General features: G+C 38.2%; 1 protein-coding gene across 1 annotated transcript in view; it reads left to right on the forward strand.

Annotated features, from left to right (window-relative positions):
* GRID1 (glutamate ionotropic receptor delta type subunit 1) overlaps positions 1-17,757 on the forward strand; it is a 483,165-nt gene that overhangs the window by 368,906 nt on the left and 96,502 nt on the right. The window contains exon 6 of the mRNA XM_054277149.1: positions 11,689-11,862. Within this exon, the coding sequence (XP_054133124.1) occupies positions 11,689-11,862 (174 nt within the window). The remainder of the gene's footprint in view (positions 1-11,688; positions 11,863-17,757) is intronic.

Here is a 17,757-nt window from a genome sequence, read left to right on the forward strand (position 1 = left end):
CTTTGCAAGTTTAGTCCATTCAAATATGTATTTACATGACACAGAGGCTTTCTCTAGTGCAGAACTCTGTTGGTGTATTGGCCAACATCCAGGATAACTTAAATTCAAAGTGTAATGTTTCTCTCTGCAGCAAATGGGATCCTGTCCTACTACAAAGATTATTTATTTTACCTTAGTGCCATGATGCCCTAATGAGAAGCTGTTCAGATTCTTATTTCAAAAACAATGAAATGTTGTACCATATATAGTAACTTATAAATCACTGATAAATGGCAGTATTTTATAAATTCCTTGTTTTAATCATAATTTATTTAAAGATAGCAAAATATATAATTTAAAAAGAACAGTATTCAATGTATTATTTTTATATTACAAATTCACAGCCTCTAATTTAATAGCCAATTCCTTTGTTAATTTCTCCCTCCTTTCTTTGCACCTAGCTAATAATTTTGGATAGGCAACTTTTAATAGTAACTATAAATTGTATTGTATGGCATTAGACAGGCTCTGTAATTAAATAGGGGTTAGGGAAAGTGACTGAAATCCCTGCTTGTAAAGGCTTTATAAATTCTTTCTAGTCCTTTTTATATTTAAGTACCTCCTGGTTTGTCAGCTGCTGTAATGACCCACTACAAAACATCAGCAAAATGCCCAGAGTGTCCGTGTTTATATTCACATAAAGATAATGCAGTGCATATTTCCCTAAACATTTATAGAGAGGGAGTGTTTGTGAATTTTTTACTGCTTCTGTTATTGTTTAGATGTTAAAATTCAGTTCACGAAGTCTGAATCTGTAACATTGTGATAAAAGCCTTCAGCATTTGTGCACTAATGTGTGCACACTTGTACACACACAAACAAATCACACAGGGTGCCAGTTCTGCCTCTCTTTTGGATGCTTTTGGTTTTTTTCTCCTTTGTGGCTAAAGACTGGGTAGGGAAGCTATGAGAGCAGCATGCAAGTTTAAATTTCTAGTGAAAAATATCAGTGAAAATAATTAATAAATATCTACAAGTGCAATTCAGTCCAAACAGACAATTAGAGAAGCTTTTCAGACTCAAAAAACTTTGGAAAAAATCTTTGCAGGCAAAAGGAAGAAGAAATGTCTTGGCTATCCTTTCTTTTACAGAAGTGTTGGAATTTGTGTGTGATTAAAGCTGCTGTGAGAAGAAGGTGCATTGAGCATCTCCATGGATGCATCTATAGAAATTTGGAGGTTCCTTAGGGCTTGCTTCTTATTTAAGTGTGCATCCCCCCTTGCTAGCAAGAGGAGAGACTGATTAAGCTTTCCCTGTACATGTTTCCAATTAGTGGTAGTGGGAAGTGCATGAATATTTGATGGAAAAGATGATGCTGATTCTTACTGTGATTTGTGGAATGGAATTAACTTTTAATTCCCAACAGTCAAATAATCTCTTTTTGATGTGTTTGAACGTGAAAATCATTTCTCAGAATGGGTTGGGGAATGTGGGGCAAGGTTGTCCACACTGGGTCAGCTCCAAGGTACAACTTTTCTGATCTGGCCAGACCTCCTTAGGAGAGACGCTGGATCAGTATCAATCACAGAATGCTGCAATCGCCTCTTGTATAATAAGAAAAGCAATAAAAGAGACCCTTTATGATAGGAATACATATTTCTTAGAAGCTCTTTAAAATATTTCTCCACAACTGTAAAAGGAAATCCGCCTAATGAATTGCATGAGAGTAGAAGTCCATTATGCAAATGGACCAAAACCTTAGCCAGTCTTTTTTTGATCCTGTGCAGATTGAGGACCCTACACCCTGTTCACCCGGTGACCCAGTGATCCCATTGCAAGGAAAGAGGGATGTAGGGCTGACTGATTGAAGGGGCAGTGGCAGGAAGAGAGCACAGGGACCATTTTTTTCCATGGAGGTTCCTTGTATGAAGAGCACTGGATTGTAAGCAGGTTTTTTGGGCCTTTTGCACTCCAGGGAACCCATGAAGGGCTTTGGACAGCTCAGGCTACTGAGATCTGCTGACCCAGAGCACCTCACAGTGTACTCTGTCTCCCACTTCTCCTCAAGCCAATGTGGACCTGAAACTTAGACTTATCTTGCTCTAGGAAGCATGAGTATATAGCATGGTATTATTTCAATAAGAATTTTATTAATAAATTTTATTATTAAATTAAATCTACTTTACTCTCTTTGCACTGACAATCTGATAAAAATTTGTGTTTGATTATTTTTCCCTTGTGTGCTTTCCCATATGGTAGAATATTAAGTTAAGTTTTGGAGGTAGAACAAATTTTATCACTTAAATTTTGTTAGATAAGCATGACCACCAAGCTTTGGATGAGCTAACTGTAAATCTATATGACTGGTAATTATGCAGCAAATGAAAAAACAGCTGTACTGATAGAATCCTGTTTGCTAGTTTTCAATAACCCAGGTCTGTGCTGAAGTCTCTGTTCAGTTTAGATGCCATTGCTGGTGAGAAAGGACTTGGTCATCTTTAGAAAAAGGCTGGTTTATTGGGAGTTAAATTTATTGTATGGAGTTGGAAGGCTGAACCATTACCTGGCAGGTTTTCTAGGGTAAAAGAATACACAGGGATGGATCTTTTCAGGCAGTATCATGTCTTCATATGTCCTCTTTGCAGCCAAAGTGATAAAAAAACTTACTGCTTCAAAATATATATATTTGTTGTCCACTTTTCTGGTTTCAAACAGGTTATGTTTCAATATTGCAATAGCTGTCAAAAGTAGTGGAGATTAGAAGGGAAAAAAAAGAAAAGTATTTCTTACTACCCATCCCCATTTTGATTTATATTTCATCATTTGCACTTTTTGTTTTTATTAATCTAGAAATGCTAAATCATTTCTTTCTTTCATTTAGGTAGTGATTCTACCTAAATTATGGGTTAAATATGCCAGGTAGCTTTTTATGATGACTACTACATGCTTAGCTGTGTCTCCAGAATAGTCCAAACCACTTCATTATCATTGCCTGTGTGGGGAGCTGTCAATGACTTGCAGTTTTGAGAGATCTGTTAGAACATATCTGGTGTTCTTCTTGGACCTTTGCTGTTTATTCCTTTGGTGGTTGGAGTGACCCACCAGCTTTGATAGACGTGTGCTGCTGCTTCTTTTGAAAAGACTGGCACAGTTAGAGATGGCCCCTGTGTTTTGCATGTTTATTTCCTGTTTTTTTCCCTAGTTTTCTTTATTATTTTTATTTTTTCTCTTACTTTTCTTTCTCTTTCGTACCTGGCATTAAGCATCTCTGTTGGCTCCTCATGACATTTTTCATTCTACCCTTCTCTTTTTCTGCCTTTTCTGATAAAATGCTGTGCCTTGCCCAGGGCATGTGTCTGTGGGAGAGGTACAAGAGCAGTACTTGAAACTGAATTTGGATGTTGTTGTACCAGGAGCAGTGCTCCAGGAGCTTGTGTCTGCTTCTTTATTAGCAGCAGCAGTAGGTCTGGCAGTATAAAAAGAGTTAGAAACCATATTTCCCTGTTTGTGGGACTTTTCTTGGTTTTAAAATTGTCTCCATTCCAAGGGTAAAGAAGAGATAAATTATTCTGGAAAACTGGAATTTTGAACAAAATTATAATAAAATTAAACACAGTATTTTATTCCCTCATCTCAATATATTTAATTCTAATTCCAAGTTTCTAAACATTCACTATTTTTACATGTAAATCAGTACAAAAAGCAATGAACTACTCTTCCTGGAAGTGGAATGGTACAGAATTTGGCAGATAATTCAAGTTAGTTGTTTTGCTGTTAGGACATAATTTCTTTAATTTCCTTTTCACCTTCTTTTTTATTCCGCAGTTTAATCAAAAACTGTTAGACATGATCAGGCAAAGCACAGCACTACTCACTGGTATAGGAGAACACTTTTTGTGAAGGGCAGGTAGGGATGAAATAAAGATAATGCAGTGTTACATGTCAAAAAACATCTGTACCCATTCTGAAGCTGAGAAGAGGTGAGAGACAAACTTTTGCCTGGAAATATGCAGAAGACACTGAGGAAGACTGTTTTCAAATGTAACTTTTTTTTTTTTTTTAACAGAAATGCCCCAAAGACAAGAAATTAAAATAAAGGATAATTTTAATTTCCTTGCAGTGGAGAAAATTGGGTTGGGACACAGACAGAGCTTCACAAATTTCCTTTGATTGACCTTATCTCTACATGTTCAAAATGTTAAGGCAGCCATCAGTACAGATTTCATTATGGCTGAGGAAGAATGGGCTAAGAAAGCCAGAAGGTAATTCGTGTGAAAGTGATCATGCCATGGTAACATGAACTTTTTGGAAAAGAGGGAGAGGTGGGAAAAGGACCATGAGGATAATGGACATCAAAAGATTGTCCAACTTCACAGCTTTGGGAAACTAGTAATGCTTTTGGAAAGATAACACAGTAAGTAAAGGGTGGCTAAAGAACTGGGATTCTCTGAAGATGAAGGCATAACAAGGTATCCTTATGGTGACAGTGGGTTATCTTCACAGAACTTGAAATCAGAGATGAATTCTGAAGAAAAAGCAATTTAAGAAAAGGGCTAGGGAAGAGTGTAAAGGAGTAACGAAGTAAGGAATTATAAAATAAGCCCGTGTTGCAAAATGACTCATACCAGGGATCATGAAAAGCAATAAAAAGTTTATATATAGCAGAAGATAAAATGAGAGGTGATTACTTGAAAAATGGGGGTGTAATGTTTTTACTTAGTTCCCTGATCCTGACTTTATAGAAACTATTAATTATTACCAGACTGTTAAAAACACATTGTTGTAGTTCCAGTTCTTTTAGATGAATTTGAAGCACTCCACCAGGTGAGATTTAATAGAGAGAAGTGCTCTTGCTTGTGGCTACAAAATGAGGTATAGGTGGTGAGCATCTTCAGGAGCAGCTTAGAATCCTTGTGGATAAAAGCCAGAATGAGAATCAGTGCTGTTGTTATCCTGCTGAGTTAGCAAATGTAGTCCTCAGATATGATACCAGAAACATCCATTGTAAGGTAAGGGAGGCAATTATTTTGCTCTGTTTGACATCAGCTTGGCTTTGTTGGAACAGTATTGCAAGTTTTGGGCAAAATACTTTAAAACAGAACAAGGCATGCAGAACAATGTTGAAAATATGGAGGAAAACATTTAGTGTGATGAAAGCTTGGTAAAATATGACCCATGTGTAAAGGCTGAAAACCTTGGTACAAACATAACAAGAATATGATCACATCTTCAATGTGGAAATATGAGGGAAATACAATTTAATCTTCTGCAGTGGAAATTAGATCTAGTATTGGAAAATGGTTTATGATCCAAGTCTGAGAGTGTATAGGAACAACTTCCTAGGTTGCCTTCTTCCAACCCATCATCTGTCTCTTCTCTCACCTGGTTCTGCTCTTGTTTTTTATTCTTCATTTTTCATCATCCTACTCACATTATATGAGTCAGCTAAATAATTTCAGTGTCAGTATGGAAAGACAAATAAAACTGTGTTTTGAATGCCATTGGCTATTTTCTGATCTGCACCTTCTGCTCTAGGTCTGTCCATACATTTTTTTTTTCAATGTGGTTATGACAGTTTATGCAAAGAGTCGCTGCATATACTTCTTACTGAACCATTTATTCAGTACTTTTGGTGGTAACCATGAATGTAGGAGATCTGTGAGTCATGGTTGATTTCCAGCCATCATGGAGCTGTCTCCTTCTCTGTCTAGTGAATAAGCTGGAATGACTGTGTTTAGATTCTGTCAGCCAAATCCACCCTTGGGGCCACCTCAGTGATTTGACTTAGCCAGGGATGAACTGAGCATCGTGATTCCTGGTATCAGGCATTTGTAATGGAGGATTATGTTGTAATTGTGTGTGGTTAGAAGAATGGATAGATTCTTCTATTGGATAGAAGAATGCCTAGTAATGAATTACTTGCACTTTTAATGTTTTTAAAATAGATTTAATTGTAAGGTGTAAAAAGTAAGTCTGAAAGCTAAAGATCAGGGTTCCCTCTTGACTACAGTTTCCATTTGTTGCTTTTACATTACATTGATTTTCATTGATTCCGATCAATCCACATCAAAGCAGATACAAAGGAACATTTGTGATTAACACAAAGTAACTTCTTTTTTAGTTTTAGAATCACCACATTCTGTGCCATATGGACTAACAAATGCTGAAATCCAATATTCACTTCTAAGTTCTCAAACTGCAAGCACGGCAATAGTGGGGAGAACTAGCAGAAATTCCATTACATTATTTTTTTACTGTCTAAAAGATCAGGCAGTCTCTAGAAAGGAATGTACTATGGGGTAAAGAAGTCCTTTTAGGTTAAGTGTCAACCCCCTGTGGGTATTTCATAGGGCACAATGATTTAAGAAGTGAGGAGGTTAGCAGGTGACTCTAACCTCTGTTTCAACATACAGTTTAATGCTGTGCAGGGTAACTTGAATCTAAGGCTTCAAATGAGCTAATTTCTTTATCTCTTAGAAGAAGTTGTGCTGTTATTTGTCCCATTTAAAAGCAAACAAAGAAAAATCAAACAGCTTACACTGCAACATTGTGGGGTGGATAGCAGAAAGGTAAATTGTATTTGTAATGGCCTCTGCAAAAAGATACTTTTTTTTTGTAGGTAGAATGTGGGAAACCAGTTGATCCTTGTGTACTAATCTGAACCTAATAACTGGGGCTTTGAAAAAATCATCAGTAGCTTTTACAGTGCTAAGGAAAGCCATGCTTAAAAAAAAATCAGGGTCCAGTTTCTTATTGGTGGAAATCTGTTTTCAATAAGAAATCTGAAACAAATAGTTGTAGAAATAGAATACTATACAAATTCCAAGTCCATAGGAAGGAAAGTATTCAGTAGTAAAAAACCCAGAAATTCTTGTAAACTTTTAATTAAAAAATAAAACTAAACTCTGATTAACACTGAGAAAAAGTTGCTTTTTAATATTTTCTATTTTCAATCTTTCCCTTTCAATAAAGATCCTGATTTGAATCAGTAAGCACAGAGAAACTACTAAAGCAAATGCAGGTCTAATGTATTTGGCTGAATTCTTCCCAACTATTTTGATATTTATCAAAAAAGCCCTCTTAGCTGAGAAAGAGAAGGGAAAAGTGATGTGAGAAGAGACGTTCTTGGAATTTTTTTTTGCAGGAAAAGCAATAAAACATTTTGGAAGTATAGCAAGAGTAGACAATTCATCAGAGAAGCCTTAGACAGGAAGTTAGAGTGCTAAGGGGCTTGGGGAACTCTGGGCCATGTGGGGATGACATTGTCCTCATCACTTGAATACCAGTCAAAAATTTTAGACAGCAGTTGACCTTATTCTTCCTTTTTGGACAGATGATGCTTTCCAAATGATGCTGGTGGTGCTGCCAGCAGATTAATTTATAGACCTTCAGTGGACAGATATAACTTTCCCAAGCTCAACCCAGGTGATCAGTCAGAGCAGAGTGCAGAAAAATGGCTATTGATGCTTTTCCTTTCCCCTCTCAGGACATTCACTCAGAACATCTTTCTGCTAATCCTGCTCTGGACTCAAGCTCAATTATTTTTTCTGCAGTTTTCATAGATCTCTCTTCACCACTGTTTCATTGTCTATAGGGGGCAGTTTTCTATATGAGGGACAAGAAGGTGTCTCATCTACCTCCTGATGTGACTACTTCTTACTTTCCATTGCCATCCTCCACTTCTGTTGCTTCTGCCAATATTTGTTTTCTTTCCTTTCACCACATCAGATGTGCCCAGTATGTCTGTAGGTACTACTGGTCCTCTTGATTTGAGAATCAAATGGCTTCTCAGCTGTCAACGGGGCACCTCTTTATTATTTTCCTTTATAAGATATTTTTTGAAAATTGAGAAAAATGAGCAGAAAATAGAATAGTAATTATCAGATAAAGTCTATCTCAGCAAGATAGTTTTTTCCCCAGGGGTAGCATGTAGGCAGGTGTAAGATAATTAATGATGAGCAGAGTTTACTTAGCACATGACTGTAGAGCAATATTGGGAAAACTCACTTTGGGAGAAAAAAACTTATGACTGCAGTGGTTTTTTTCTTCATTCTTTTGGAGAATATTTGTCCAGAAATTTCCATGTTAGGTGCATTTTGAATGATCAACAATCCCCGTGCAAATTGCTGTGGCCTAATTTTTGCTTGGGTAGAGCCACGACTGGGGTCCTGCTCGCTTGTCCTCTTCATATGGAAGTGCCTAATCTTATTTTCTTTGCTTCATTTCATTTTCTTTGCTGTGTAATGATATCTGTGTTTACTTTGATAACCAGAAGTTGGTAAATTTTTACACTTCCCTATATCTTACTTTTTCTTGGAAAAGTTCAGACCTTTTAATAATCATTTACGAATGCAAGTGGGGCAAACGTTCTAAGATATTCTCAAATTGTACAAAAATACAGAGTAAAAAAGTTTAAAAATAGAATAGAAATACTAGGAACACAGTGTAGAAATTTCAGAAGATTTAGCAAATGACACATTTCAATGCAAAATGTAGCAATTTGCAATTACAATTTATTCTAATTGTGTTCCAGGTACTCTATATTTATTACTTGCCTAAGGAAATCTCACTTCTCTCCTTTTGACTGCAATCTTCAACACTGCAGCATTTATATTTATTTATTTATTCCCACAAAAATCTGTGGGTTTTCTTTTCCTGATGACTGCTTGAAAGTTATACATAAACTTGAAACAGTCCTGGATATGTACTTGCATCATGCCCCAAAGAATTTGTGGGGTTTAGAACTGGCCTGATTCTAATGCTGTGGAATTACACAGAAAGAGAATCAGTCATTCAGGAGCAAGGTCATAGATGAGCTTTGATGAGTTGTTTTATCAGTGAATAATTTTTTCCACAGTAATATCAATGGTGGGTTTTTTGTTTGTGTTGTCCAGCTTTTACTATCATTTTGTGTGCTTTCCACCCTGGCCCCCAAGAGAATTTTTAGTTTGGAATAACATTTTTTTAAATCAGCACATCTTTTACTGTATAGGCTCTCACTATGATCTGAGAAAGACATCTGGACACCCAGTGCAGAGTCCTTATCTCTAGAAATGGAGCTAATTAAATTAGGACTGCATCCCTGTAGAGACTTTTAGGAGCATTGGGTAAAAAGAAGTGAGGTGTAATACTGGGTGTGTGGGAGGGCAGTGAGGATGGGAGTTGGACAGGTGATTGTGCACAGATCATTCATTGTATTAGAACAAATGTTCATTGTATTAGAAAATTTTCTGTGGTAAGAAAAGTGGACAGTGATCTTTCTTTAAAGGATCAATCTTTTTATTTACATATATATGTGTGTGTGTGTCTCTTCATGTGGGATGCAGAGAAGCCAGCAATATGTAAATGTTGAACAAATCTACCTGCAGGGTAAGCTGTGGTGAACCTTCTAGAAAAATAGCTAATTGAATGATGTTTTCTGGATTTTCAACAAGTGTTCATTTATAGATGTAATTAGGGCATTGAGGGGAGTTAGAATAACCCATCAAACAATATTGATACTACTGAAAAAATCCAAATAAATCTCTAGCTCGTCTCCATGAGCATCCTTGTTCTCACTGCTGTTCTGTTTAATCCTCCAGTTTTCTCAGGGATATATTTTCTGGAAATATGTTTCAGTTCTTTAAATTATTAATGTCATTAAAATTTATAATTTTCTGTCATTACCTCTAGGAAAATAGAGATTGTAATATGAAACATAATTGTCTCATTTTGTGATTTGTGTTATGATAGTTGAGCACAACTAAAGCAGATTTAAGTATTCCCCTGAGCACTATGACGTGGTTTTGCCAACTAACTGAAGTTCTGTGTGTGCAGATAAACAGACAGATAAACTAATTCCACAAGCAACCAATATTTGAGTTTCTGAGACATCTTTGACAGGATGTGTATCACTTAGAGGGGACACAAAATGTGTATGGTGGGAGCTGAACTGAAGGTTTGGATGATGTGTGGTTCTTTTTTTCTCTGTTTTCAGCCAGTTTGTTTGAGTGTGCCTGCCAAGGGATTCAGCCTAGGAGGTTATGAGTTAAAGCTATGCCATTAAATTGTCTCTCCCTCAGACTTCAGCTTAGAGGTGTCTTTTAACACCCCTCAGATCCACAGATGGGAAATCTTGAGGGGTCTGTAGAGCCTGGGGGTCTGCTACATTGTCTCCTTGCACGGCTAGAAAATGCTACCCAGCATTTTCTATTTCTATTTCTCAAAATCTTTGTCTTCTATATGGATGTATTTGTTTTCTGATTTACTGTTTTCATGCCACACCAGTTGGTCTGTCATTAATGCAATGAATTTCACCTTCTTCAAAGTTAAAAATTCATGTTCCTAACAAAAAAGGGGAAATTGGCAAAGAACTGAATTGAGCCAAGGTACAGTACTAGTCAACCATAACAAGTAATTATTATAACCCTATGGTCATTTCCCTCACAGCTTGACAGAGAAAATTGCAAGAAAACAAAGTAATTTTTTCTTGAATGTTAAATGTCCAGAGCCAGGCTCACTTTTGCTGATGATGCATCACAAGATGTGAGCCCTGTTGACCAAGCACCTGCAGCAACATGAGTGTGATTTGCAGCCCCCTGAGCTGCAGGGGCCTGAGAGAGCCCTGTGCAGACTAGGCACTGGGCTGGCCCAGCTGTGCAGCCAGGGCAGTCCAGCTGTGCTGGGGATGGGCTGATGTGACTTGCAGATGCTGCTGGTGGCCCTGGTGAGGAGCTGGGATGTACAGCAGGTGCCTGGGGCATGAGGGCAGGCAGCAGTGCCTGCCTTTCCTCACAGTGAGCTCCTGCTAGGACAAAAACATCACAAGCTGCACCTTTGTTATGATTCCAGGATCAGCTAAGCCTGTGATTTTCAAACTGGGGTAAAAAAATGAGGTTTTGGTTTTGTGTCTTTCTTTAAACACAAAATGTGTAAAGCATGGAGTGGAGCTGGCTTCAGCCGCCTTATAAGAGCAGTAGATGCAGGCTCTGTCCCAGGATGGATTAGCACATTGGGGTGTGTGAAGGTCTGCAACAAAGCTTTACAAATTGTGAAGCCTGGAAAGAAAAGCAGCCTGTCCTTGAGGTCTCCTTATGTCTTCTCCCAAATTATTCTCTGTGCACAAACTGATGTTCCTAAATGTGTCAGACCCCTCCATAAAGTTTCTTCTATTTTTTATTTCCTAATACAGACAACCTCAAAAGACTTCCTTGAGTCATTATCAGGATTAGTCTGCAGAAATGATCTACTGTACTTATGGGAAAAGTGCTTTCTTGTAATGTTGTTCACAGGTGAAAGAGCCATATTTCCTGAAGACTGTTATGTTTTTCGATTGTTATTTTGACCTGAGGATATAGTGAGGTTCTAGTCTGTCAAACAAAAGGTCTTTCTATATAAATTTCATTTCAAGGTGCTTTTTTTTTTCTTTTTAAAGAACTCTATTGAGACCATTTTGGTGCTTTCCTTTGAGGAACTACATCTGCAAAATTGTAGTATTGCCAAGATGGATAGTACTGTTTTAGGATCTTTTCTTTTGTTTCAGATGATGTATAAAAAAATAGCATTGTTGTTATTAAATGCAAAATTACATTTGGTGTAGACTCAGCATGTGCATCTGTAAAATAATTCCCCTACTGTATTTAAAAAACAAACATTTAACCAATAATGAAAGAAATACATAAAATGTCTGGACAAACATATGTTTTTAAATGGCTGTGTCTCCCTTCACAGGAAATCACTGATAATGAAATATTAGAGTTGGTGCATAGTGCTCTGGGGAGGATGACAGTGATCCGGCAGATTTTCCCTCTGGCAAGGGACAACAACCAGAGGTGCATGAGGAACAACCACCGAATATCCTCGCTGCTGTGTGATCCACAGGAAGGCTACCTTCAGATGCTGCAGGTCAGTAGCTGTACACAGCAGAAAAAAAGTCCACCTTAAGAATTTGCCATGGGGCAGTTTGCTGTGGCTGTATGAACTCAGAGGAGGAAGGAAATGAGTACAGATAAATCTGATCTGGTCAATGTTTCTTGACTTTATTAATTTTTTTTATTTCCCAGTACTGAGTGCTTTAGATGTGATATTACATCCATGAAGTATCAGCAAGTGGTTGCACTAAGTCAGAACTGATTTTGCATATTTGAGTCTCTTAAGAATCTTTTTATATTTGGAAAATGTTGTGCAATCATAGTCCTGTGATATTACAGCTTGCTTATTGTATTTATGCTTATTCAACATGTGTTGTGAAAGAGTTAACCTGGGAGGATAATAGAACTCTGAGAGGTAGTGGGCTGCAGAGCATTTCATATTTAGATAATGGACTGAATCAAGCTGATGTATTCAGTCTGTCCCTTTCAACAGCCTCAGAAGTCCCCAGCAGCTGCTAATTGTCTGAGCGTGTAAAATATGCACTGCTAGTTCAAGTTTCAGGTTTTGGTAGCACATCTGACTTTGGTGTCAGCAACATCTTGACATGTCTTGGCAAATTGTCCCAGATATCAGAATTTTTCTCGCAATAATTTAAATATTATTTAACAGGTGCTCTTTCCAAGGATAGTGCAATAATTCAGAAACAAAGGCCTTGGACTTTCAGTAGGACTTGTGTGTTTTGGTTTACTTTAGACATAGTTAAAAATCTTATTTGTATCAGTGTTGCATATAGGTATAAACTTTAGTGGGACTTATATTATAAACTCACTTAAAGCCCTTTAATTGCAAACTTAGTCTTTGACTGAGATGGGTTGAATGAGGACACAGTGGTTGAGCCTGTGGGCTGTCCAGTGTGGGTGTGCATGGTGAGGTGATGGAGAAGGGGCTTGGTTAGGCTTGAGGAGGGGCTGTCACCAACCTGGGCTGCTGCAGCCTACTCAGGAAGGTGTGTGGGGTCAGGGCTCCTGCAAGATGGAATCCTGTCCTGGCTGGGAAGACTTTCAGACCAGGAGAGACAGAGAGAATGTCAGGAAGGAAAGTGGGTTAAGATTTCCCAAGGGAAATTTGCACCCTACTAAAAAGTTGTAGCTGCAGAGACTGAAATCCTTTAAGGGGCAGATATGAACAGTTCTTCCTTGAAGAGAAGCTCTGCTGGCTCAGGTTCTGTCCTAGCCATGGCAAAGTTTGGGAAAAGCCAAACACACCCCCTGTAGTTCTGATCGTGGCTGTATTCTTTCAGCACAGGGGAAAGGCTATGTCTGCCTTGGCTCAGAAAGAAAAGACACTTTTGATCTTTGTTAGTAACTCTGAGGTATGCTGTAATGAGAACAACAGCCGCTCATTTCAGAGGATCAAAGCAATTTCCAGTGTGATGAAAAATTATCTATGCTGCACCAACAAATCACTCATTGGGGAATAATCTTCCATTACAGCAGGATTTTGAGTACAGCTGCCTGTGCTGGTATATCCATAATCTAATTCAGAGACTCATCTGAAGGGCTCTGACAGGCCACTGAGCAAGTTCTAATTTGCAAATTTGCAAACTGGTAACTGGGAGGTGGTTTGCTAACACCATCAGCCTCATGTCCTATTACTGAATTTAATTGATAAGGATCTTTAGATAAGGACCCTCATCCTGCTGATTTCCAGATGTGGATTTTTGGAAACAAAACCCTCTCAGCTTCTGTCTTCCAGAAATTTTATACCACCTTAGAAACTGTCTTTGAGAGAATGGAATGGTAATGTTGTGCTTTGCCAACTGGTTCCTTCTCTATGAACTCAAAAACAAGAGAGATAAAGAAGTGCAGAGGTAAAATGTTTTTGGCAGCTGATTCGGTAACTTTCATGTTCAATTGCATTGGCATGAAAGACGGAGGGCATGTGTGAGAGCTGTCCAAATTAGCTGTCCCCAGTATATTTTTAAGTGTCTATAGATTGAATACAGGATGCTTTTGTCATGTGCAGTTATACCTGAAGTGTTCTGTAGCTACATTTATTTTTCATAGGTTTTGCCAAAATATCTTATGTAACACGTTGTGAACATACAGCTCATATTAATTTGAGTGTGATTGACATGTTATTAATGGTCCTGTAATTCAGCTACTTGCAATTTTCTGTTTCCCTTTTCCTGCTTAAAAAATTAGTGGTGACCTTTTGCTGTTCAGAAGTACATCACTGAATTACCCCTGTTGCCAGAGGCTGCAGGAGCTCCAAGCTCCATGTCAGGCTGCATGAATCCACCAGAGGCAGTGACCGCCTGCCAGCATCGAGTCTTTGTGTTGCTTTGAAGTACTTTGATTAACCCCACAGTTTGGAAATCCCTGCCTTATTCTCCCTTGGGCAGTCTCATATTAATAATTGTTTGTTGTCAAGGTAACTTACCAGCTATTGTTGGTTAATTATTTATTTAATGACTTTGAAGAAGAATAAGCTAATCTCTGTCAACCTCTAGCTGTAGTGTTTTCTAGGGGAGAATTTAACACTTTTAACAAGCTAGTGAAGAAAGAAACATTTACGTCATGGATTATTAACTTTGTTCTGGCTAAATTAATGAAAATCTTTTTGGAACGATTTTGTTCTCTGCGTCTTTAGTACCATATCCTGGAAGGTTGTTTTTCAGTGGGTGATCATCCCGGTTTGGCTTTCTGACAAGCCTTTTAAAGATCAGGCTGTTCTGCAAGCTCATCCAAAAACTCATCTGTTCTGAATGCTTTGTGGAAATCCAATCTTATTCCATCAACCCACTTGTCAAAATTTTGCTCATGCCCTTATTTCTTGCACATTTAATATACTCATCTGGGTTTCTGCTTCAAGTGGAGAAAAAGCTTTATAAAGTTTCCTGTCTTGATTTTTTCATTTGACTTCAAGTGGAGAAAAAGCTTTATAAAGTTTCCTGTCTTGATTTTTTCATTTGACTTCAGAGGACTGCATTTCTCACTGTCTTATTCTTCAGGTAGGATTTTTTGTGTCCATCTCTTTTACTTTTGCTAAACAGAAAAGACATAGTTTAGGACTTGCTTTCTTCCATTGGCCATTGGTGTCCTGTGGTTTGAGCCAACAGTGTTGTCAGTATTGCCTCATCTGGAGAGAAAGCACTGAAACACTTCAGAATTTATAGTTCCAGCCAGGCCTAATATGTATCCTCACATGGCATTTGAATAGTACATAGTGGTCTAGTTGCTATTAAGCTTTATAGATTATTTCAGGAATGTTCTTACAGACTCAATTTGAAAATCTTTTGCTGTCTGATTTGCTTCTTTCCAAAATATTTTTCTTGAAGTATTAGTTTTGATGGCACTCTACAAACTCGATTTTTGGTGAAGGTATTTTTTTCTTTCATCAGGTTAGTCACAATGCATTCATAAATTCAAAATCACATTTTTTTTTTTAAGAAAGATTTCTTTTTAGAAATGTAATTCATATTAGGTTTTTTTTGCCCTTACTTACTATTTATGTAGTTGATGAGTTCAATCCACGTAAGATTCTAAAGCTTTTAAAATATATTACAGGGACACAGTGTATCTGAAATCATTTAGCATGATCCAAAGTACAAAGTACAATTGAAAAGGCAAAAAGAAAACTACAGTATACTGTGTCACAAAATTAATGAGGTTATTCCTGACTGAGAGTTCAGCCTCTCTACTGAACAACTATTCCTGGCATTGCTTGGACATATTTGAGGAGACATTGAGAAGTGTGGGAGGATATTCATTGAAAGATCTGATCTTCTCCTTGAATAAAAATTTCATTCTTCAGTGATGTGTCCATCAGATATCTACGTAGGCATCTCTTAGCAGTTGCTCCTTCAAAGCTGGGTTTTTATTTCTGATCTATTTTCTGTCCAAGAGTCACTGCAATATAACTACTGTAAGTAAAGTTATTTTTTAGGATGTGTTTGAGTGCCTAAACTTAAGGACCTGATCCTGCAGTTTTGTCCAACTAAATGACTTTATTCTCATTTGGCTTGTTAACATTGCTATTATTACACAACTGTGGTGCGCTACTGAGGGGCAGTACATATTGATTAAACCCTATTAAAGCATTCAGTTTCTCTCATAAAGGATTGATGAGCCACATTTTTCCTTTTCTTTCAATGCAAACCTTCATTTGCTAGTCTCTTTAGCAAAGTTTAATTTGGATTTTTGGCCAGGTGTTCAGTCACAGTGAAATTGTTTCTGAGTACAATGTGAATGTAAAGTATCCTTAAACTGACTTTACTGCCCATTGCCCAGCACAAGTCTCTCCCTGAAGCCCAATGACGTGTGTTTTCTGGAAGGTGTGTTAGCAGAGGAGTTCATTAAAATCCCCAAAGCACTGTGGGTGTCCTGTGGCCATGGGGGATTTTGTGATCACACTGGAGGTTAAAACCCCAGGTCAACTCTGCAATGATATTTTCCTGTCTGCCTCTTTTGACTACTGGATTTCTCAATTTACATAATTATTTCATTGAATTTTTGTTCACTGCTCAATCAGGAAGCAGACAATAGTGGCTCAAAGAAAGCATCAGTACCTCAATTTTTCATGTGTTATCATCTCTGAAACCTAATTTGTACCTATATTTATTTATAAATGAGGTAGGATAAAATTATAATCTTTTATGCTGTTTTGCAATTCCAGCATTTACCTCTTGTCCTTCTGTTTGACTCTTGGTTATGTTCAGTTCTCTTTATCAAGGCACTCCTACTAGACTTTCCTTGCATAGTTAGTGTTAGCTGTGCCAAATTCCTGAGATGTTTAGTGAGTGAAGCCAATGCCTTCAGCTAACAAACTTGAGCATTACAGGGTAATCCAGGCCTTGTATTATTGCTGACACATTGTTACAAAACATACTGGCAAAGAAAACACTCATAATGATAAACGCCCACAATAAATAGCTGAAGGACAGTGAGCATTCAGAGACTAGAACCTGTAAGAAGGAAAGAGTATTGGGATATGTGTAACTGTGTAAAAATAGGAGAAAATTTAAAAGGAAAGAAGAGCTGCTTATCAATTAAAAAATTAAAAAGAGATTCTGAGAGTGCAGTCTTTCAAAGAACGCTTTGGAAAGCTCATTGAGATACTTAAAAGTAGAATGGACAAAACACTAAGTAACACAGTAGTTAGATGCCTTACTGACAGAAAGCTTGAATAAATATACAGTGGAGGCCTGATTTTTTTGGTGGTTGTAGGAGAATTTTAGTCATTTTATTTCATTTGCCTTAAGGATAATAAATAAATAGCCCTTTGGAAATTGGAAGCTGACATTTGAGACTTTAATGAACGTTTGTTTTTTGACTGTGTTTCCATGAATGCCAGAGTGCTGGCTGTGATCCCGCTCTCCCTGAGCAGCAAGTGTGCATTTATTACCTAGGCACTAGTGTGCTGTCTCACAGCAGGCTCTGCCCACGAGAGATGATGGCTGTGGGCAGGACCAGGACAAACAGCTCCCAAGGCAGCTCTGGGGACAGTGGTGGCCAGGACAGGGCTGTGGTGTGGCACTTTGTGTGCCTCCACCAGCTGGGGCTGCTGAGGGAGAGGCTGCAGTGCAGGCCTCAGTCTCCAGGGATGGCCGGGCCCCGTCCCCTGGTGCTGCTGCCTGTAAAAGGCGTGTCCAGGCACAGAACCTCCACACACACCTGCCTGAGCTGCAGGAGTCCATGGACGCACCTGCCTGAGCTGCAGGAGCCCAGGGACGCACCTGCCTGAGCTGCAGGAACACATGAAAAGGGGAAGAAAAGGCCCATGGAAAGGGAAGAGGAACATCAGGGAGGCTGGGAAGAAGGTGGAGAGCTGGCTCCAATGCAGTCTGCAGTGGACCCACAGGTAAACAGATCCAAACTGTCCTGCTGGCACACCCAGAAGGGAGGGAGGATGGTGAAGAGAGTGAGA

The sequence above is a fragment of the Melozone crissalis genome, unplaced genomic scaffold, assembly GCF_028551555.1.
Source record: "Melozone crissalis strain CALT ecotype California unplaced genomic scaffold, PUWL_Pcris_2 ptg000019l_1, whole genome shotgun sequence".
NCBI lineage: Eukaryota > Metazoa > Chordata > Aves > Passeriformes > Passerellidae > Melozone > Melozone crissalis.